The sequence below is a fragment of the Heteronotia binoei genome, chromosome 12 (genome assembly GCF_032191835.1).
Source record: "Heteronotia binoei isolate CCM8104 ecotype False Entrance Well chromosome 12, APGP_CSIRO_Hbin_v1, whole genome shotgun sequence".
NCBI lineage: Eukaryota > Metazoa > Chordata > Lepidosauria > Squamata > Gekkonidae > Heteronotia > Heteronotia binoei.
Genome location: NC_083234.1, coordinates 48,091,158 through 48,114,722, shown reverse-complemented (window position 1 = coordinate 48,114,722; position 23,565 = coordinate 48,091,158). Strand labels below are relative to the sequence as shown.

Genomic DNA, 23,565 nt, shown 5'->3' with positions numbered 1-23,565 from the left:
ATCTCCATTTCGGGTGGCAGAGTGCTATGAATTACGTCGAGAGAAGGCAATATTGAAATTGATAAATCAAAAAGCCAACTCACACCTCCACCTCCGTCCATTCTCCACATTTCCAAACAGGATCCTGGAAGAATATAAAACGCCCCTCTCTCTCCTACTGCAGTTCCCTCTTTGGCCAACAGAGGCACCATCCAGCATCTTCCAAACACCCGAATAAATATTTCGAAAGCAAGAAACATAGCAGTCAGGCGTTCGCGAGGGGCGGTCTTGCTGGGGTCCTTCTTCGACTGGAAAGCAGAGATGGCTATGGCGGCTGTAGCTGCGCGGCGGTTGGGAGTGACCGCGGCGGGGCTGGGTGGCCGGTAGGTGACTGCAGACTCTAACACCGTTGAGGGGCTGAAAGATGAGGGGATATATTTTGTCCTATGCGCTGCTGAGGCCTTTCTGCCCCCGCCCTGCGGCAGCGCAGGGAACGGGGGTATACTCCCATTAGAGTCCTTTCCGAGTGGTGAGTGAAGGGCAGGCGAAGACGCCCCATCGCCGTGAATGCGAGGGAGATTTCTGTCAAGGCTTGTTTCAACGGTTATTAACATCGTAGGTGACTGAGGATATGTTATGCTTTCTCTAATGAAGTATTGAGGGATTTCTTCATGCCACTGTATCTAGGGGTTTCCCGTGTTCATGAAGTAAAATCCCAAAGTTATGGGTTCCCAGAGGGATCGCCGCCTTAGCCAGAAAAAGGAGTCATATAGCACCTGCAGGGCGTCCAGACTTGTTGGAAATGATCCAGTGTTCTTCAGATAATCCTTTAAATCTCAGTCTTTAAGGTGCCGCAAGACTCTTCCCTGGCTTTGCTTCTCTCGCTGAACCTTTGCACAAAATGTAATATGCCAAATAGTAGAAACAAAGTGAGCCTTAATATTAAAGTGGGAGGAGAGATTCGGACCTTCTTCAACACCTTTGCTGTGCACTGTCCCTGTAGTATACCTGGCAGATACCTGACAACAATTGGATGTGCTCCTCAACTTCTAGAATAAGATATAGTACTACTTAGCCTGTATGGAGCATTACACCTTGCATCTGAGTGGGCATTAGAACATTTTTATTTTTAAAAGTTTATAATATGGAAAGACTTACCATCAGGTATAAAACAGATCTTGTCTTTCCTCCAAATACAAAATATTACATAGATGCAGAAGACAAATGAAAAGCAGAAATAAATAAGGCAAGAAATCCACTAAGTAAAAAGTGAAATGGGAAGGGCTTGAATTCAGCAGGAGCTCACAGAAGTGCAGCTCCGGAACCTCCAGCAAGGATCTGCATGCAGTGGGGTGTTTTCTCCTCACAGCACACAGATCCTGGGTCATATGCAAATAAGATATGCTTCTGAGCTCCTGCACCTCTTTTCCCACAAAACAACCTCTGGAAATGGGCACAGGCACATTCCTAGGCAACTGCAAAGTATGGATTTCACTATCAGCAAAATTAATACCAGAATCTTTAGCGGTGACCTTTTTAGAAAAACCTGATGGATGAAATGAATGATAGTCCCTTGGATCTTATGCACAAAAGTACTCTACGACTTCAGTGAACAAAGTTTGAAGTCTTCCACAAGAAGACGCTTATATTGAAGAATGGCTTCTTAGGCTGGAGGAATTTCTCCCATCTATGCTAAGATATTGCCCAGTATTTTTATCTATATTGTACCATGCAGTGAGGGTAGGTGAAAACAGCATCTTATTCAAAGCCATTTCGTGAATTTGTGGCTTGAGACTTAAACTGAAGAATTCCCAATTCACCTTTCACATTCTTAGCCTCTGATAGGAAAAGCTCCATCTGTTTAATTACTGCTGCTTATTTAATTGCTGTTGTTAAAGGCATATAGTAAGGCCAGCAAAGCAGTATACAATTTCAGTTGTTTACTGAGTAACTTCTAATGGCATAGACACTGTTAATAGAACAACCTTGATCTGCAGTGCAGTCTAAAGCAGTGTTCCCTCTAAGCTGAATTGTGTGAGCTAGCTTACAGTTTTTTAGCTTCCAGCTCACAAATTTTGTCTTAGCTCAGGAAGGATGGCCCCAGAGTAAACTAATTTATGTAGTAGGGAAATTGCTTACTTACGACTCTAATCCCAGTAGCTCACAAAGTAGAATTTTTGTTCACAAGACTTCACAGCTTAGAGGGAGCATTTGGTCCTAAGTTATACACTTGTATGTCCATTGAAGTCAGTGGACTTGGGTTGTAATTCTGCTGAGGATTGCACTGTTGGTCTCTTAGTTACTGAAATAGTTTTATTGTATATTATATGTATATATATGTTTGTGTGTATAAAACTATATATGTATATGTATGCACATAGTTTTATACACACACATATATACTACACTGCAAAATCTCCAGGGATACCACGTTTCTGTTTTGCTCTTCTAGGGAAGGGAAAAACTGAACTGCGCATGTACTGTGCTGAATAGTGAGGTGGTAACTGCCACCCAGAGGAAATATCTTTTGCACAGTAATGACCTCAGCAGTTTACAAACAGTGCTTTTGTATAACAGCATTAATGTCAAAATAAACCAAAATTTGCATGTTCTCCTTTAAAGAAGCACAGATGAGCAAGTCTTGTGAGTAGATGATAGAAACCTTGTGTTCAGTCCTGTCTCACTAAGGGCTCTTCAGCAACTAATCTTAAGAAAACTAGGGTTAGTGTGAGAGTGAAAGACACAAGAAAATATTATTTTGTATAGATTTAATGTATGAGATTTAATGTAAATCTGAAATATTAAAAATGTATACCCTTGCCTTCTGTTTTACGTAGTTCCACAACAGTTAAAAACAAGATGTAAAATCATCAGGACAATTTAAACATATAAAAATGAGAGTAAAATGATTAAACTGTAGCAAAACAAACCCAGAGACCAATCTCATAATAGTAGAGACAAAACCAAGCAAAGATTGGTAGCGGCAGTGCTTTTCCTAAGCCCACATGCTTATCTAAATAACATTGCTTTAGCTTGAAAACGCAATTCTTGGTAATACTGGTCTTCTTTTCTTTGAGTCTCTCTCACTGGGGAAAAAAAGAAGTTAATGTAGCGCCTAAAGCAGCTCTACACCTTGCTGTACAACAGAAGCCATTCCTTTCATCTGCAGCACTACGGATAGCATGTAAGTGTAATTTTTGTTCTCAAAGTAGATTCAGGTGGGTAGCTGTATTGGTCTGAAGCGACAGAACAAAGTTTGAGTCCAGTGATCAACAAAGATCAACAACATGTGCATGAACACTTTATTAGATACCTTGAAAAAAGACTTCTTCAACCAGTAAATATGGGTTGGGGGTGCAGGTTAGTTGTCAGAAAGGAATAATTAGAGTCAAGATCAGTGTTCTATCTTAGCTGAGTTAGTGTGAGCTAGCTCACAGATTTTTGGCCTCTAGCTTACAGATTTTTGTCTTAGCTCAGGAAGAATGACCCCAGAGGACACTAATTTATGTAGTAGCTCACAACTTTAATGCCAGTAGCTCACAATGTAAGATTTTTGCTCACAAGACTGCAGCTTAGAAGGATTGGTCAAGATGCATAAGTAAGTGTGGAATAAGTATGGCTAAGATTGGATTAAAGCAGTTGGTAAGACCTGTGATTAGCAGCAAATTCTAATTCTAGACCAGATGCAGGGGATCCATTTCCAGGATCACTGTGAATGGTGAAGTCCTCAGATACCGGGAAACAGGGTTCTGCTGCCTTCCTATAGATTTTTTTTTAAAACACCCTAAATTTCCCACAAAATTTAATGATGTAATTGTTACAATGATGCCGCTGTAGGAGTAAAAACAGTCTGGACTCAGTGTCATGTGATCAGATCGCAGAGCACAAATAAGTAAAACCACAAGCCATGAATCTGTGAATGGTTAGGGTCTACTAGGAATGTTGTCTGTTTCTCATGATCTGAACTTTAATTTACTTAGTCAATGTGATGATAGTTGAAGTGACTGTTACTACACAATGTTCTGCTCTGGTTGCCTTTTTGTTTCTTTCTTCATTTCATGATAAGCCTCGGAGGTTTTGGTCAAGCAGGTGAAAAGCCAAAAATCTTGTCCTGACAGTTTTCATATGCTTGCATTCATATTTGAGTATTTTACAAGCATGATGTACTTACCATGCTCTATTTAAAAATGTAGTTCCTTGAAAAATGAACAAGGAGTTGAACCCTGAAGAACATCAGCTCCACTAATTTACCTTTTCAGGGCCTTAACAAGGCTTCTTTAGGTGGCAAAAATGGACAGAATAGGGACAGTAATTTGTCAGGGGCAGGAATGTGAAAGTAGGGCCTGTCCCTTGCCAAAGAGGGAAATTGGAGCATACTCTGACTCTTCCAGGCATGGGTTATCTAGTTTGATATTCAATTGCAATTCCTTTATAAAAGTTTGGATCCAGCATAATTAGTGTACCTTTGTGTATTTAACATTTACTAGATACCCATTGCATAAATCTGTGCCAATAAAGGTTCAGGGTGGCTAGAACAGTTAAGAATGAATTTGTAGTAATACAATTGAAGGTCAAACAGGCTTTTCTTAATTTGTAAGGGTCATGCAGACTAACTTAGAGAACTTCTGTCCTAGAAATACTTCCATTCCATCTGAATTTTTGCTGCCTAAAGATCTGAGAGTGTTAAAGTATGAATCTAAAGTAAAATGGGTTGTTGCCATGACGTGCTATTTGCAATAGAAGTCTGGTGATTTATCACTTGCTTGATTTGTTAGGTAATGACAGAATAAAACTGTTCATAAAATCAATGCTTAGGGGCTTATTTTTGTTTCTTTGATGTTAATGGAAGCTTGTTACATTAGCTTAATCCTCAGAGAGGAACTGCGTTTGCAAATAATGAATAGCAATATGTGTGTATGTAAATTCACAAGGGATTTTAAATGTAAATATTAGCTGCTGTGCTTAGTTTACTCTTTACTTGTATTGGGCTGCTTGAACAGTGAGAAAGGGAAGTAATATCTAGTAATATCTGTCAATGGCTATCAGCCACAATAGGAAAATGCAGCTTCCCTGTTTGGAGACAGTGTGCTCCTGAGTACCAGATGTTTGGTGACAAAAAGCAGGCGAAGGTCCTGCTTCTGAATGCCCAGAAGCATCCTATTTGTCACAGTGGGGAAAAGTATGATAGATTAGTCCAGGAGAGCATTTTTATAAAGGGACTAGGGTTGCAGTTGTTCATGAAAAATTGCAGGCAGTTTTTCTTTCTCCCTTCCCTTCTTATATCGCTTGTTTTGTTGGATGCATTATAATATTTTAAAATATTCTTGGATTATGTAATACATTTCTTTCTGGTTTATCAAAAAGTATTATATTAGTCTTTGTTAAATTGTTGTATAATTCTGTAGTGTACCTTGTTGATAAATGACAAAATGATAAATGACAAAAGTAAGTGAATAAGTAAAGATTAAATGGACCCTGTTTTCATTCAGCAGGGCTTTTTTACACTATGTTTTATGATGTTTTGGTTGAAATCGGGTTGTGTTAAATGTTTTGTGTCTGTGGTCCTCTGTATATAAATAAATAAATCTTTTTTATTTCAGTAAGATCTATGTTTATTCAGACACAGGATACTCCAAACCCAAACAGCTTGAAATTTATCCCAGGAAAGCCAGTTCTGGAGGCTAGAACTATAGAATTCACTTCTCCAGCTTCCACATATTGCTCACCCTTAGCAAGGTGTGTGTGTTTTATGTATGCAATAACTTATTTATATGTCTGGTTTACTTATATAGTGGCAAGCTGCATGTTGCACTGATGCCATGCATAACAAAACGCATTAGCTCTGTGTCTTGTAGGGTGCCTTTGGAAGGGGATGGAGGAGTGAAGGGCCATGGCTCTTTGGTCAAGCATCTGTTTGACATGCAGAAGTTCCCAGGTTCAATGCATGTCATCTCCACGTAAAAGGATCAGATAGCAGGTGATGAGAAAGCCATTGGCCTGAGATCCTGGAGAGGTGCTGCCAGTTAGAGTAGACAGTACCAACCCTGACAGACCAGTGGTTGGAATCAGTAGAAGTCAATGTCATGTTTGTTCAAGATGGGTTTTCCACTTCCATTTTTTTCCCATGAAACTCCCTACTGTTTACTCTTAACATTGTTGCATGCAGACCCATATTTATCTGACAAGCACTGGTCTGGAATCTTGTGATCTAAAAGCAGCTAGTGAGGGAAAGGAGGTTTCAGTGGTACCATGATTGTTAGAGGAAGAAGTAAGCATGCCCATTTCTTCTTTGCAAAAAATTGCTCCCCTACCTTCAAGGATGCTTTGCAAGGAGGGGGCTGTCAGTGATTCATTACACTTAGCTGCCGTGTCATGTGTACTTTGTCCTTCGTGTACCACAAATACCTTGTCTTACATCTTCTTGCACTGATGAGAAGAGTTGTGACTGACCTAGGTGATTGTCTATCACAGAGGGTTTGTGTGAGTGTAAAGGGCTAATTCAGCGTACTGCTATAATAATGTTGATGTTTTATTAAGTGGGATTACCTCAGTAAATAAGACTTCAACATTTTCAGCTGGTTTGTGTGCCCACATATAGCTTCATTATTTGTGGCATGTTAAGGTTCTGAAACAAAAAAAGGACAACCTCTCTTGTGGCTTATGAAATCTTTCTGGAGGGGTTGTCTGAAGGGAACTATTATTTGGCCAACTGAGCGATGATTTACAATCCTAGATACCTTTAACTAGTTTGTGTACACATGTTTTCTTAAAGCCACCAACTTTAGGCTTGCTGCTTGGATCCTATGAACAAGTTCCAAGCATGCTACATAATCTGTGTCACAGAGCACACTTCCTTTTACACTATCACTTCTGTTTGCTTAAGGGGTCATTTAAAACCATTGATCTTGAGCAAATGGAAGTGTTAAAACTAGAGGAAGTGTGCTGCACTGTAAAGGTTATCACATGGAATGTGTTCATAGGACGCAAGGTTTCAGGTTATGCTGTCATGGAGTGACAAGAATGCCTACATGAAGTAATCCTAAGAAACCAGGAAGCCCATGATGGACAAGGATTTAGAAGGTGGACTTTATTTTATTTTTTTTTCAATTTTAAATAAATTTATTAATATTAATATAACAATAACAATCCAACACATACAACTATTACAATATCTATAACTTTAGCCATCCCATTATGATTACAATATTATGTAGAGAGACTTAATAGAATACAAAGTCTATATATTTTTCTGGCAGTTGACATGAAACATTTTGTTGTTCTTGTACAAACTTAAAGAAATGATACCATTTTTCCACAAACGTGTTATTGTCTTTTCCGCTTTCTAAAACTTCTGATTGCCGAATTGTGTTTGCTATCTTATCCATTGCTATTATGTCCCAGACCTTCAGGAACCATTGTCTTTTTGTAGGCATTACCTTTGACTTCCAGTGATGCGCTATTAAAATTTTAGCTGCTAATATAAGGAGAGACGTCAAGTCTGCTTTATGTCTTGGCATCTCTTCCCTTCTCCATAAATTTAATAGAATTGATTCTGGGGAGAAAGGAATCTTGTGATTAATAATTAATTCAATAGTTGGTATGATTTTACTCCAAAAACTTAAAACTGTTGGACATTCCCACCAACAGTGTATAAAGGAGCCTACCAAATCACATCCTTTCCAACAATTGGGATCTTTTAGTTTCTTGGCATGGAAAATCTGCTGAGGTGTCAGGTACCAACGTGAATAGATTTTGAAATTTTGTAATCTTAGATTTAAAGAAGGTGGACTTTATTTTTCAGAGTCTTCTTTTTTTTCTGTAGGCAGCTTTTCAGGATTGAAGGAGTTAAAAGTGTGTTCTTTGGAACAGACTTCATCACAGTAACAAAGGTAAGTGTGAAATAAAGATTTTAATGCTTTAAACATGACTGGATATTTGTGCAAGTTGATGCTCATTTCTGGAATAATTTAGTCTATGCTGAAAATCTTTCTTTAATGAATTCTAAAAATAAACAGTACAGAAGATTTGTGTAAATTTAAGCAAAAGCTACATGCCACCTTCTCATTTGAATTTGTCAAAACTGAGTTTTAAACATGATTACTAATGAAAGGAGATAACTTTTTCCTTTCCTGTTAGCTGTTGTGTTTAGAATTTTAAATAGCAATTTTTAAGCATTTATTTTTCACTACTTTTTGTTCTGTCTCAAGAGATTCATGCAGGTGATGGTACTATTAAGAGAGAAATCGTAAGCTTCTCTCAATGGAGTTTACTTAAATTTACAGTGCAGTCCTGTAGATGGTTATTCCCATACAGTCTCATTTATTTCAGTGAGTTTCAACTGGGGTAACTGCATAAGATTGCTCTGTTAAAGCCCAGTCATGTGCATGCATGTTTCCTTAGAAATAAAACCTGCTAAGTTAAATAAAATTTACTCTGAAATAACTTTTCATAGGAATGTAGCTTTTGTTAGTATGTCTTATTTCAAGTAGTCAACAACATGATGACATAACAAAGGAATGTAAATTAGCTTTAAAAGATAAACAAGTTGTATGACAATGTAAAAACAACTTTTAAAAATGGTAGCTGCAGACTGGCTTGTGCAGAGTCACAATGGTGAGCCTTCCTATCAAAATGGCATGTGGTCAAACAAGATCCTCAAATCTTAACAAGGTTCAAATCTAAGAAAAAGACAAAGTCTTACAACCTTATATAGATGTGAATGAATGGAACCCCTCCCCCCCCCCACAATATTTGGCTTTCTTATGATCTCACAATAAACTATGGTTTGATCTCCCAGACTTAAAATAGACAGGCTAAGGTCTAGCGCTTCTGGTTTTTGGTCCATCATCTCTGCACCTAGATTCTAAAATTCACACTTTTCTCCATACTGCAGCAGTGTCTGTCATAAATAATCTTAGTCAGTCAGTCAGTGGTTTGCAAACCACTCAGAGTTCATTGTCTGCTTCTCAGAAGCCATGGGATGCTCCTTTGACATCATACTAAACCATAGTTAATCTTCCTTAGTCATGGTTTGGTGGGGATGTCTAAATTGAGGCTAGAAATATTGGAATGAGTTGAAGCATGTGTGTCTACACACATTTGGTATGGCTGCACATCAGATTCAGAAACAATAGGTTTGGGATGCAGACTGACAAAATATTATTTAAGGGATGATTCATACATACAACATTGCTAGTTGGTCCATCTATTCCTGTCTAGCTAAGGTTGATATTCCATTCACAATCCATAGTATCACAGCTTCAGAAGATTAAGATGATAAATGCATGAATAAATCCATCTAATTCATTGATACAAGTATGAAATGTGAGGTTTTTCTGTTCTGGATGCTGCAAATAGGAGAATACAAGCAATGTGGAACTTCTGGCCCTGATTCTGACCAGCTAAATTTGCTAAAACATTGTGTGGCTAAGGACCAACCACCACAACACTGTCTCAAAAAATACCATCTCTTCCCATGTGCCTAGTTAATAATTTGAGATCCAACAGGGATGCTCCAATATTATTATCTGTGAAGTTAAGACAAAGGTGGGAAAAGAAGCAAATTATGGAGTTACTTCCCACTGTAGACTCACCAAGGTCTAAGCTGGATTACTTCAAGGTTTACACAGGAAAGGATGGAGAATTTCACTGAATGTAGTGATTTTTGTAACTGCCCCACCCCTTCAGTGTGGACAGTGCTATAAATCTCTTATTTAGTGCTGAAAGCTCTAGAATTCATGGTCACCAGTGGAATTCATTGCAGTAGGTTCAAGTAGAGAAAAGTGTATGCTGTGCTTGTTTACAATAGTGCATAATTATGGCATTTGCCACTATAAGATATAGTCATGGCAACTTGTACAGTTGTGGGAGAAATTAATAAAAAGGCTCATCTGCCAGGATTTACTAGTCATAATCGTTAAACATGGAGCTTTTGTGTACAGGGCCAGTCTGTACACATTCTAAATACTGGTTTCTAAATACTGGTGACATAAACAGGACTGTTGCCTTCATACTCTACTTGTGAGTTTTCCAGGAACATCTCACTGACCACTGTTGAAAACTGACCATTGGATTAGTTGAACCTTTATCTGATCCAGTAAGGCTATTCATATATTTTTATGCTTTTAAAATACCTTTAGGACAGCGAAGATACTGATTGGAACTTAATAAAACCAGATATTTATGCAACTATAATGGATTTCTATGCTTCTGGATTACCTATTATTACTGAAGAGGCACCTCGTACAGACACAGGTAAATGTCCAAGAATAGACACATCCATAGAGGAGAAAATTTTCAATAGCTATTGAACACGATGGCTAAATGGAATCTTCATGATCAGAAATGGTATACCTCTGAGCAGTGTTTCCACTAAGATGAGTTAGTGTGAGCTAGCTCACATTTTTTTAGCTTCCAGCTCACACATTTTTGTCTCAGCTCAGGAAAAATGGCCCTAGAACAAATAAATTTATGCAGTAACTCGCAATTTGAATGCCAGTAGCTTTAATGCCAGTAGCTCACAAAGTAGAATTTTTGCTCACAAGACTCTTCAGTTTAGAGGGAACATTGCCTCTGAGTGTCAGATGCTAGGATATTAGTGGGGAAACTATCCTCTTTATGCCCTGTGGTGGTCTTCCAAGAATCTAACTGGCCACAGGTAGAGACAGTGCTGGACCAACTGCATGTTTTGTTGGATCCAGCAAGGCTCTTGTCTTGTTTGCAAGTGAGTTAATCAAAGCTAATGTGTGGTCGTCAGCTTTATTAGTCTGGGACTCAGCTGGATGTCCTTGATTTTTTTCTTTTGTTCACTGCATTTTTCCTATTTGTAAAATATAGGTTTTGTAATGTGCTTACCCTGCCTAGTTTCAGTTTGGGAAGTACAAGGAGCTCCCTGCTTTTGAAGGATTATATAAAAGTTTTAATCCAACTCATTGTTTTCTCAATAGTACAAGGAATAGGAACTAGTAATAAAACAATTTTTTAATCTTTATTTTATTTTCATTATTTATATTCCACCCTCTCCAGAATGGGCTCAGAGGGTCAAAATGCATGTTAATTAACCATATTACATATTATGCAGATTATTGTTCAAGTGCAAACTTCATCTGTGCATTGTTATTTTCTAATAGTAATGTCTGGAAAATCTGTGACAGCTTGCAGGGGAGGGAACATCTCATTTTATCCTCCCCTGATGGTCTCTGTGATAAGCAGCGGCTTACAGCAAAAAATGTACAAGGCATGTTTTCTGTTCCAAGCCTCCCCATCACTGTGACTGCAACTGCCCAAGCTGGGATTGAAGCAGAAAGTGTACCAAATGAACTTTCCACTGCAGCTCCCCCCGCCCCCCCAAATCAGCTAGCAGAGGAAAGCACATCTGGCATGCTTTCTGCTCCAAGCCCAACTTCACTCCTCCCTCTTAATAATCTAGCTGGCAATGGTCTTGGAGAGCAAAGGCCCTAGAAAGTGTTGTCTCCCCCCAAGCAACTGCCATCCAGGTTGCCAATGAGATCTTGTGACATTGTGTCACAAGATCTCATTTGGAATTTTACGTATGAGTTGCCTCATGGTGGGGGGTGTTACCCTATTTTTATGTTTAGTTATGGATTTTTCTGTTCTATGTGTGTGTGTGTGTGTGTGTAAGGGGGTGTGCCATCAAGTAACTTCCAACTTGTGGTAACCCAGTGAATTAATATCCTGCAAATGTCCTATCATTAACAACCATTATCGGGTCTTGCAAACTAAGAGCGTGGCTTCCTCTATCGAGACAATCCATCTCAGGCTGACTCTTCCTCTTTTCCTGCTGCCTTCAACTTTTCCTGTCATTATTGTCTTTTCCAGTTACTTTTGTCTTCTCATATGAAGCTTTAGCTTCATATGAGAAGCTTCAGTTTACTGATAGCTTCAGTTTACTGATTTTAGCTTCTAGGGAGAGATCAGGCTTGACTTGATCTAGAATCCACTTATTTGTCTTTGGCAGTCCATAGTATCCATAAAACTCTCCTCCAAAACCACATTGCAAATGAATCCACTTTCTTCCCATCAGCTTGCTTTGTTGTCCAGCTTTCACACCCATATGTACTAATATGTTTTATTGTATTGTATTGTTTTATGATATGTTGTACTCTGCCCTGAGCCCTACAGAGAATGGGCGGAATAGAAATATACTAAAATAAATAAATAATGGGGAATACCATAGCTTGAATTAACTTGATCTTGCTCACCGGTGACACATTCTTATACTTAAGGATTCTTCATGGCTGCCCTTCCCAGTCCTGATTTTTTCTCTCTTTTGATCGATGATGGAACCAAGGAATAGAAAATCTTGAACAGTTTCAGTTTCTTCATTGTTAGATTGTATAATTCCCCAGTAGTCATTACTTTTGTCATCTTGATGTTCAGCTGTAATCCTGCTTTTTTACCTTTCAGTACTTAGTATTTATTGATTTTTTTTCCACTGATTTTGTTGATTTTTCATGCTAAGGTCTAGTTTAGGATAAGATACTTGATTGTTTATTTCTTATTTATTTAGAATATTTTATGCCACCTCTGCAGAATTACAATTAATATGGTTTTCTTTTTGTCTCATGAAAATCACTCAAGCATCCTCTGAAGAAGAAGATGAAGTTGTATTAATGATAAAAGAACTGCTGGATACTCGAATTAGGTAATTGCAAGCTTTGCCAGCTGTGGGATTGCCAGTGTAAACATTTGTGTTGCTTGGGTGGAGAGAGTTCTGAATATATCATTCAAACCATAGCCAGTTTGGCATGTTGACAGACAAGCCTGCACTTCTTTTTAGGTTTCGTGTGAAAGCAGCATTGTGTTCATCGTGTGATCTGGTGATTCTGCCAGTCCATTAGGCTTGTCAGTGGATAGCATTGACACTCCACTTATTTCCCTTGAGCCTTTCATACATTTTTGGAATAGGTATGTGAGCTAAAAAGGAAGAATTGGTGCTGAGCTTTTCCAAACATGTATAAAATTGGGAAAGGATAGCAAGTTTTAAAATGTTACTGAGATAAATACTTTATGTTCTGTTAGATACATGTTTCCTTGATTTAAATGCTTTATATTTTTGTTAAAATTGCTTGTCCTCCAGTGTTAGCTAGAAAGACATTTGTAGAACTTGTGTACTGTTGTACATTTATATTTTGTTGCTTCTGTCAATATTAATACTGAAGCGCTTCCAGCCTTCTTGCATATGCCAGTTCCACAAATAGAGTGTGTGTTGTTTCTTTTGAAAATATCTGAAAACCTAAGGAAAGCAAAGCCTGGGAAAAATAGAAAATGAAGGTACTGATTTTTTTTTTTTTTTGCAAGATAAGACTGGAGCTCTGAAGTGGTTTTTGAGAGCTTTGCTAGGATATGTTGGTTGTAGTAGTTATAAATATGAGCAGTGTCTAATTTATCAGGGATGCAAGTTAATCTATAGAAGTTCTGTATAAGGAATATGAGGCTTTTCAGACAGTTGTTGGGACATTACACTAATATTTGTATTTACATATGGAAGGAAACGAGTGTAAAGTGGTAACTACCTCTGAGATTCAAACTGAGATTCATACTCAAGAGTTTAGAGGATCAGACCTAAGATAAGCTTATATAAGGGAAGGGTATCATATTCTTGTCATTACATCAAAATATGAATTTTGGAAAGAATTTTGTTGAAAGGATGGAAGAGAAGTAGTTATCATTAAACTATAATCATAACGTCTCCCTACCCCAGCAACACCATAAAAAGCAATTATTTCTTGCTTGTAGAAATCAAGGTGAAACATTCAGAAGCACAACCATAAGTATATATACCTTGTTGTATTACACTGTAGCCTCCAGATAATTGTGATAGAAGTTTAGAAGCCAAAGGGAAGCTGAGGATACCTGCTATGAGGAAAAGGCTTGGTGGACTAATTAGCTTCTCTTCCCCCTGCCCAAATATGGGCAACATAAATATATGCAAAGGTACTGAATTTGCATTGCAGGATTCAGTATGAAATGTAGGTTTTTCAATACAAACTTTTCCTTCAAACAGTGGTTCCAAATTTTTTTGAAGTGGAATCTAGTTCTAAACTTACTTTACCAAAGTAACTCCCTCTCCATATCACAAAATGCAGGATTTCACAGTAGCTACCACTGTGCAAGTTTGTATTCTGTTTTTCATGTATAGTATTGATAAATATATAGCCTTCCTAGGCAGCAGGCATATTTCATGACAGTTTTGCACTTTATGCAGAGGCAAGCCCCAGTTTTCCATTGAGCATCCCAGAGCCTCCTCTTTTAGCTCCTTCTGTTTCTCCTCCTCCTGGTCTCACAAGAGAGCTGTGATCTCACTTTTGGGTTCCATAGTTGGGAACCACTGCCTTAAAATAAACAGGGTATACAACCATACCCGGACTGTAATGGTCCAAGAAAGTTTTGTGGATAAAGTAGATTTGAAAGAGGAGAAAGGATGTGCATTAATGGATCACAAGAGGAAGGCTGTCCTAGGTATGTGTGGTGCCACAGTAGAAGAGGTGAGAGTTGAAGAAGAGAGAAAAGCAGCAGGGGAGATGCTCTGAGCTTTCGCCTTAGCAGCCTTGAGTATTTAAATGGTTTATTCATCAGTATTTGTATCCTTGCACCATTCAAATATCCATTCAATGTCCCTCAGGCCAACTGTCCAGGAAGATGGGGGTGATGTCATATTCAGAGGTTTTGAAGATGGAATTGTGCAGTTGAAATTGCAGGGCGCATGCACTAGCTGTCCCAGTTCTATCATAACACTGAAGAATGGAATTCAAAATATGCTGCAGTTCTATATTCCAGAAGTAGAAGGTGTAGAACAGGTAAGCACATTTTAAAGGGTGTTTTGAATTTTCTAAGCTAATTTGTTTTTGTTTTTTTAATTATAGCTCCTTCTCCACACCATCCCAAAATATATCTGCAGGGTTTAAAAAAGTCTTCAAATCTAAAGACTGTTTACAATTTATGAGGATTTTAAAAAGAAAGACCAATGTATAAAACAGATTAATTTTTGAAAGGGCATGGCTGAATTTTAAAAAGGGGGGATGGGTGGTTTGTTTAGGGAATGGAAAGCAGCTGAGTTGTGTTGCAGGAGGGGGGATGACCAGACAGGAAAACTGCAGAAGCAGGAAAATTGTGTTGTTTTAGATACCACTGCAGCCAGTGGGGAGATATGGCCACCTTTTGAGCTCAGTCTCATTGAATTGTCAGAACTTAAGAAGAGCCTTGCTGTATCAGATCAGTGGTCCATCTAGTCCAGTATCCTATTGCATACAGTGGCCAACTAGTTGTCCTGGAGGGCCACAAATAGGGCATAGGGGCCAAGGCTTTCCTCTGATGATGCGTCCTGGCACTGGTATTCTGAGGTTATTCCGAAGGTGTTCCCTTTGGCCACTGTGCCTAGTAGCCACTACTGGACCTATGGCCTCCATGGATTTGTCTAATCTACATCCATACTGAGTGGCCATCACTGTCAGCGTGATGTAGTGGTTAAGAGTGTTGGACAAGTATCTGGAAGACTGAGGTTTAAGTCCCCACACATGCCATGGAAGCTCGCTGGGTGACCTTGGACCAGTCATACACTCTCAGCCTAACCCAACTCAAGGGTTGTTGTGAGAATAAAATGGCGGTGAGAATGATGTAAACTGCTTTGGATCCCCACTGGGGAGAAAAGCGGAGTATAAATGAATTAAATAAATATGTCCAATTGGTAGTGAAGTCCACAATTTAATTACTTGTTGAGTAATGAAGTTATTTTCTCCTTATTACAGCTAAAGTCCCACATGGCTTTTGTTCATGGTCCCCAGCATAATCTTTTGGGTGGTCAAAGGAGATCCCCCCCCCTTTTTCACAAGTAGTAAAAATGGTGGGATCTCACTTAGTGAATGGGCTCTTGTGACTTCATATGTTGTATAGAAGAAAAATTCTATCACGTGCTTCTCCCATCACTGCAATTCTGTAATTATGAAAGTTACACCTAGTGAAGTTCTCATTCTGGGCAACTCCTGTAAATAGAGGGGTGACCTCTTAGTCTATGGGAACCCTCTTGGGGCATGGGGAGGGCAGGGTTAATTTTGCTGAAGTTATTAGGGTCAGAGACATTGGCAGGAGCACTGCCCTTTCTCTGACAGAAGCAGCTTCCTGACTGAGAGGTATGTGTCTCCCAATCTTGGAACATCATTTAGGTCTTACTGAAGAGGATTTCTTTTGTCATTTTGTAGTCTCACGCATGCAGCATTAAAGTATAAAATTTAACTTTCTGACTAGGATTTTTTTTTTGAAGTACTGCTTTGTTTTCACTAGTAAATTATGAGCTGAAGATCACGTGACAGACTAGACATGGAAGAAAGGAAGCTGTTGTATATAACTATACTTGAGTTGTGTTACTCTAAACTACAGTAAAATTCTACTGTATAATGAATGTCCTTATTTTTAATACAGTTTGTAATACATATAGTTCTGCTATGTTGTCCTGAATGCTGGTGGCTCACCTAATGAGTTCCCAAGATAACCTTAGAGGTTCTGACACATTATTTTGTGGAGAAAGCTATTGTCTTTATGTCTGAAATTAACTGTGTCGTGTGCCTTCATATGTTTATGTTTTTATTGTGGTGGTGTATATTTATCTGTACATTTTAAATGCTGTTTAAAAGTTTTAATGCCTTGATGTTCACCACCTTGAGCACCCTAGTTGGGTAGAGAGGTGGCCTTTAAATGTTTTAAATAAATAATTATAGCCTATTGCATTTCAGGTTGTTGATGATGATAAAGAAGAAGCAAACTCAGCCTGAATTAGTGCAAGCTTTAGACTTTATTTTCCATCTGGCTTTGTCCAAGATAGCCTGTTGAGAAAGGCCAACTTCTATCACCACCTTTTCCAGACATTTGGTGGACTGCTTTTATCACTGATTCCACAGACACAAAGTGAATAGTGTTCTTATCCATCTTCAGCTCAGACCTTTTGTGGGTTTTTTTAATGAACATAAGAAAAATGTAGAATTTGGATTCAAATAAATGTCATATGTTATGAAATATGTTCCTTTGCTTGAGATTGGATGATTTCTGTGGTGACATGTAGCCTGAAGGTCACAGTGTCGTGATAAATATGTGAGGCAGAGGAGAAATCTGCCTTGATTGCATAATCACACATATTTTGTTAAGAATTTGTGCTTCACCTCAAAAGCCTAAATGTGGATTAGAATTAATTTGGATTACAATTTGTACTTCACCTGAAAAGTGTAAATGTGCCACAAATAGTTTTACTATGCTTATGGGTCTACCTAACTTACATTACCCAACTGTGTGCCTCTCAAAGAATATGTGCACTTTGCAGGAGCCGGAACTCCTTAGGGAAACTGAACACTGTTTTTTGCAGTGAAGGTAAATGTCAAAATGCTTTGCCTAAGTGGCTAGGTTTGAAGTTTGAATGTGCACATGATGGGACTTTTAAGATCAGCTCCTTTAGTGAGCTAACTGATTTGATGGGGGTGATTTAGTTTGAGAATGTGACCACAGCATGAAATCTGTGTGCTGTTTGAAATATTTAACATAGCAGCAGTTAGAATTCCTGCTGGAAACAAAAACACAATAGCTTGTAGTTAAATTGAAATTCATATTTTGAAATATCATGTTAATTTTCCCTGAAAAAAATGTAAGTGTGTAAAGTATTCCCCAATGAAAAAGCTGTTGATTGGAGTCTTCAAAGTACATAAATAGGTGGTGTGTTTTGTTTCTCCAAAATAAAGCAATATTGGCTTAATTATGGGTACTCTTACTAGCTTGCTGTCCTGTTACAAGACAAATTAAATACAAATTGTTATTGGTTCTTTGTCTGATGTGTTATCTCAGGTGTTCTGGTCAATCATTTTTAGCTTACCTTGCTACTCTGTATAGTCTTACAGTGCAATCTAGGAGCTGGCTTTAGCCTGCACCCAAACTGGATTTCTGTACTACATCCCTTTACTTTCTTCCACCCGTTTATTTATCTCAGAAAACTTATATCCTACATATCCTCATTTCAGATTTTTCATGGTAGCTAACGGATCAATAAAACAATCAATTGTTACTAAAATATCAATAATAAAATAGCCAGTTAAATATGAAAAGGACAGTAGCTACAAATTATTAGTAGAATACAAATTATTATCTTACAGCACCAGAAGACGGTGAGATTGCAAGAGTGCAAAGCCAAGCAGTAGACAAAAAGGGCCTTTTCCCTCCTTTCATGTTGTTTGGGGCAGAATACCAGAGAACAGGGCAGGAGGTTCCTCATATAAGAGAATATCCCTTGTTCTGAGCCCAAGGGCTGCAACAACAACTGGGATTTCTGTGCTAGTGCATGGGGGAAAGATCCCTTGTGTATTGCGCATGCAGAGGGCAGGACTTTTTAATTTCTAGCCCACCCTAGAATAATGGCCCCAGAAAAGTTCCAGCCTGTATTGGGCAAATGGCAGAGAATAATTCCAGTGGCAAGACTGCTGAAAGGGAAAGGAGCAAGTAAGGGGCAGGCTCTCCTAAAGCATCATTTTTCCAGAAGAAGGAAACATGGAAGAGGATCCAAAAACCCAATGAGAATGAACAGAGAACTCCAAGTTGTGCTAAGGGAGAAAAAGGAAATGCTCAAGAAATGAAGGCAGGGATGTACCTCTAAAGAAGCATATGTGTGGGTTGCTAGGCTCTGTAGATCAGCCAACAGAGAGACCAAAGCTCATGGTCAGCTAAAGCTGGCTAGAGAAGTTCACTACGACAAGAAAAGCTTCTGATATGTGAGGAGCAAATGCAAGATATAAGAGGCACTGGGCCTACTGTTGGGGGGAAATGGAGAAACTGATAGAAAGCAGAAAGGCTTAATGCGTATTTTGCCTCAGTTTTTCCCCTGAAGAAGAGTACAGGCTCATTTATAGATGGTAATAGCCAAGGCACAGCATCTGGGTCGCTGGTTGACATGGACAGAGTGGTAGTTGAGAAGCATCTGGCTGCACTGAATGAGTACAAATGCCATGGGCCAAAAGGTATGCACCCAAGAGTACTCAAAGAACTTTCTAAAGAGCTCTCAGAGCCTTTGTCAATCTTCCAGACCTCTTGAAGGACAGGAGATGTATTTCAAGACTGGAGGGAGGGTGAACGTCATCCCAATCTTCAAAAAAGGGAGAAGGAATGACCCAGGAAACTACAGGCCAATCAGTCTGACCTCTGCCCCAGGAAAGATACTGGAGCAGATTTTAAAGAGATCAGTCTGTGAACACTTAAAGGACAACTTGGTGATCTGGGGGAATCAGCACAGATTTGTCCCCAATAAGTCCTACCAGACCAATCTCATTTCCTTCTTTGATCGAGTAACGAGCTTACTGGATCAAGGAAATGCTGTTGTTGGTTACCTTGATTTCAGTAAAGCTTTTGACAATGTTCCTCATGATGTTCTGATGAGTAAACAAGAGGGCTGTGGACTGCACTCTGGGATAGTTAAATGCATAGGGAACTGATTGGAGAACCACACTCAAAGAGTAGTTGTCAATGGTATTTCATCTGAATGGAGGGAGGTGTCCAGTGGGATGCCAGAGAGCTCAGTTTTGGGCCCAGTACTTTTCAATATTTTTATCAGTGATCAGGATGAAGGTGTGGAGGGGCTACTCGTTAAATTTGCAGATGACACCAAATTGGGAGGAGCAGAGAATACACCAGAAGATAAGAGTTGGAATTCAGTGAGATCTGAACATGCTGGAAAAGTGGGTGGAAGTGAACAAGATGCAATTTAACAAGGATATGGACCAAGTTCTACATCTCAGTAACAAAAATGAGAAACACATACTGGATGGGGAATACACTTCTAGGCAGCAGTGTGTGTGAACAAATCTTGGGGTATGGTTGGACCATAAATTAAATATGAGCAGCCAGTGTGATGCAGTGACAAAGCAAATACTATCTTGCGGTGTATCAACAGAGGCATAACATCCAGATAGCAAGATGTCATAGTTCCATAGGAAGGATGTGGACAGAATGGAGCAGGTGCAGAGGAGAGTGACGAGGAAGATAATGGGTCTGGAGACCAAGCCCTATGTGGAAAGGCTCTTGGGAATGTACAGTCTGGAGAAGAGAAGGTTGAGGGGGGGACATATTGCTCTCTATAAGTATTTAAAGGGTTGTCACTTAGAGGAGGGCAGGGAGCTGTTCCTGTTGGCAGCAGAGGAGATAATGGGTTTAAATTAAGGGTGGGAAGGTACTGACCAGATATTAGGAAAAACTTTTTTTACAGTAAGAGTTGTTCAACAGTGGAATCAGCTACTGAGGGAAGCAGTGAGCCTCCCCTCACTGGCAATGTTTAAGCAGTGGGTGGATGAACACTTGTCAGGGATGCTATAGGCCAATCCTTCATTGAACAGGAGGTTGGACTAAATGGCCTGTATGGTTCTTTCCAACTAGGATTCTATGAGGGCGTAGGGAAGAAATTTCATTGATGGCTTCACAGAGTTGGCTATGCCAACTTTAGCAGCTTCCTGGATGGCATCCTAAAGACTCTCAGAGCAACATTCTTAGGGCCAGCGCTGTGATGACCTGGAAAAAGGCTGAAGGATCAGGCAGCTTAGACATATTAAGATGCAGCTGTAACTAAGCTCTGCTCATGGCCCGCTGGGATTCCACTTGAGCTACTGTGTAAGATTTTCCTAGCCTAGCTGTTGCTCGCCTTACCCAAGCAGAGGATTGGGTTTCCTGTTTGTCCTGGCTGTCTCAGTTCTCATCATCTTGAACTTGTTGACGGGTAACTTTTTTTTTTTAATCAAGATGTGCGTAGTTCCAAGTTCCTGAAAGAACAGACCTTTTTATTTACATTTTCACCTTTCACAGCTTCTGATAATATCACATTGCATAAGTTGCAATCAGCAAACATAACCTTTTAACCAGCATTCCTCGTGCTTTATTAAGCATAGTGACATGTAAAAAGATACCTTGTTACCTGAAAATTAGTAATTCAATGCTTTGCAACAGTGGAAGCCTCCTTATCTGGAATTTCTAACAGACTCATAAAGGGGGAGTATGTAAAATAGAGGTCAGTTTTGAGTTAAATGCTTTCTCAGGTTTTTTGGGGGGGGTTTTACATCTGATAGAAGCAGTGGGTAGTGATGTTGATCTAGCTGACTTCTGTATATTTAATGTGGGGTTCTAGAAAGTTTTGTAAGTAGTAATCAGGCCTTGAATTCAGCAGCTCACAGAAGCACAGCTCCTGAGCCTTTCTGATGGTTCCCCCTCCTCCTCCCCACCTTGTCCATTGAATAGTAGTTGCAGTTGCATAACAATCCCTGGATGAGGAGGATTCTACAAAATGACCCCTGGTAGTAATAATATATCAGCTTACCTCTGTATTTATTTTGCCAACTTTGTGCAGAAATTCTTATGGTGTTAAATAAGTGGGGTGATAGAAGATGCCATCAAGTTGAGGTTCACTTATGGCAGTCCTGTAAGGTTTTCAAGGCAAGAGATGAACATAGGTAGTTTGCCATTGTCTGCCTCTGTGTACCAACTCTGGATGTCACTGGTGGTCTCTCATCCAAAGACTAACTAGAGCTGACTCTGCTTAGCCTTCTGAGATCTGATGAGGTCAGGCTAGTCTCAGGCATCCGGGTCAGGATAGTTAAACAGGGGTAAGGCAAATATAGTTGAAGCTCAGTACTTGTCAAAAAGAATGAATGTGTTATGGCCAGGGCTTTGGGGGGAATGGTACTCATTGGTACTGAGGACCAGCACCTTTTTACAGGACTCTCCCAAACCTGGAATACGGAAAATTGGTGGAAATTGGTACAACCTTCTAGACACTTCATTTTAAAAAAGAAAACCACTGGTTATGACTACACCTTTATTTATTTATTTACATTTTTGCCCTGTAGTGTTCAGCCTAAAAAATGATTCTTGCAGTTGTGTAAAAATTGAGATAAAATACTAACAACATAGTAGCAAAAATATTTTAAATATAAATATTTGAAAGCAAAAAGTTCTAAAACACCAACTTTTAAGGTAAAATGTATTACAGTTGATAAGGCTAAGTGCATTTTTCTGGGTAAAGAGTTCCATGGAGAAGGCCCAAGATGGTTGTGGCTGGAAGAAAGGAGAATGGTGATTGACTATTAACACGCTGATGCTGCTTTACTCCACTAGTAAAGTGGAGTATTACAGTTGATAAGGCTAAGTGCACTTTTCTGGGTAAAGAGTTGCATGGAGAAGGCCCAAAATGGTTGTGGCTGGAAGAAAGGAGAATGGAAGAAACGCAGCAATTCTTAATATAAATTTGCAGTGTAGAATCATGGGAATATTTTTAGCAGATAAAAAGAATCACAAATAGGATTGTTATTTGTTAGTGTAGGACAAAACGGCTGAAAAAACACTAGGTGATAAAAAGCAGACTGCTGTTGTAGGGGTGCCATAAATCTAAGTAACATTACCTAGAATGTTACCTAGATTTATGGCACCCCTATGACAGAAGTCTGCTTTTTATTACCTAGTGTTTTTTCAGCCATTTTGTCCTACACTAACAAATAACAATCCCATTTGTGATACTTTTTATCTGCTAAAACATTCCCGATTCCACACTGCAAATTTATATTAAGAATTGCTGCGTCCATTCCCATATGTCTGATGAAGTCTGCTTAAGAGCATACGAAAGCTTACATTCTGAATAAAACTTAGTTGATCTTAAAGGTGCACTTGTCTACTGCTTTGTTCTATTGCTTCAGACCAACATGGCCGCCTACTGGGATCTAGATATAATTGTTATTTCCCAGCACCATTTTGTGCATCCTTCCTTGTCAGGCAGGATGCCAGAAAATGGAGCTAGGGGATAACTATCTTGTCATTTCCTCCAAGATGGTTGATGGTATGGAATGATTTTCAAGAAGTCCAGAAGACTCTACAGAGTCCCAGGCCCTGTGGTGCTTTGCTGGGATGTCATAAAGGCTGCAAACTACCTCAGAAGTAAGCTGAAGAGTGATCTTGTGGATATGCCACACACAAACCTTTGGTATCAGGGTGTTCCCCACACATAGCTCTACATGGTGTGATCATTATCTTATTTTTACAAAAAGCCCAGCAGGAACTCATTTGCATATTAGGTCACACCCCCTGACATCATTGTTTCATACAGGGCTTTTTAAAGAAACAGTCCATCAGGAACTCATTTGCATATTAGGCCAAGCCAGCCAGAACTGCATTTCTGTGTGTTCCTGCTCAAAACCTCCCGATTATCTTATTAGAAAGCCATCCAAAACAAATCAGTAAGGAACACCCAGCCTATTGTCTTACACATCAGTGGAAATTCTAATCTACACATTAGTAGCTCATAAGAATATGGCCAGGTGTTCTTCCATGTTATCAAGTCAGAACACACCAAATTGCCTGCTGAAGATCCAAAGGTTCATCTAGCTTGGCTTTGTTTTAAATTTTATAGGCTTGGCCTCTTTTTGTCATCCTATGCCATGACACTGTAAACGATTGTTTCAGAACACCATCTTTTTTAGGTGGTGGATTGTTTTAGAGTACTAGTATTGTTTTTATTGCTATGTGTTTTTACATGTAACTGCCCTAAGCCCACATGTGGGAAGGGCA

At 39.2% G+C, this 23,565-nt stretch overlaps 1 protein-coding gene across 3 annotated transcripts; it reads left to right on the top strand.

Annotated features, from left to right (window-relative positions):
- Positions 1-168: 168 nt before the first annotated feature.
- NFU1 (NFU1 iron-sulfur cluster scaffold) lies at positions 169-17,800 on the top strand. Of its 3 annotated transcripts, XM_060251076.1 has the most exons (8): positions 169-362; positions 3,057-3,163; positions 5,580-5,715; positions 7,802-7,868; positions 10,119-10,233; positions 12,580-12,643; positions 14,624-14,798; positions 16,728-17,800. In XM_060251076.1, the coding sequence occupies exons 1-8, from the start codon at positions 301-303 to the stop codon at positions 16,764-16,766; spliced, it is 765 nt and encodes a 254-aa protein (XP_060107059.1). In that variant the 5' UTR covers positions 169-300; the 3' UTR covers positions 16,767-17,800. The 3 variants fall into 3 exon arrangements, with proteins under 3 accessions (XP_060107059.1, XP_060107060.1, XP_060107061.1); XM_060251077.1 differs by lacking the exon at positions 3,057-3,163 and having other exon boundaries at positions 306-362; XM_060251078.1 differs by lacking the exons at positions 169-362; positions 5,580-5,715.
- Positions 17,801-23,565: the final 5,765 nt, after the last annotated feature.

Excerpts from the sequence above, each read along its gene's own strand:
- NFU1 (XM_060251076.1), top strand. The coding sequence starts at position 301 with ATGGCTATGGCGGCTGTAGCTGCGCGGCGGTTGGGAGTGACCGCGGCG. Across the intron at positions 3,164-5,579 it reads TGCAGCACTACGGATAGCAT|TAAGATCTATGTTTATTCAG; the intron begins GTAAGTGTAATT and ends TTTTTATTTCAG. Across the intron at positions 5,716-7,801 it reads TATTGCTCACCCTTAGCAAG|GCAGCTTTTCAGGATTGAAG; the intron begins GTGTGTGTGTTT and ends TTTTTTCTGTAG.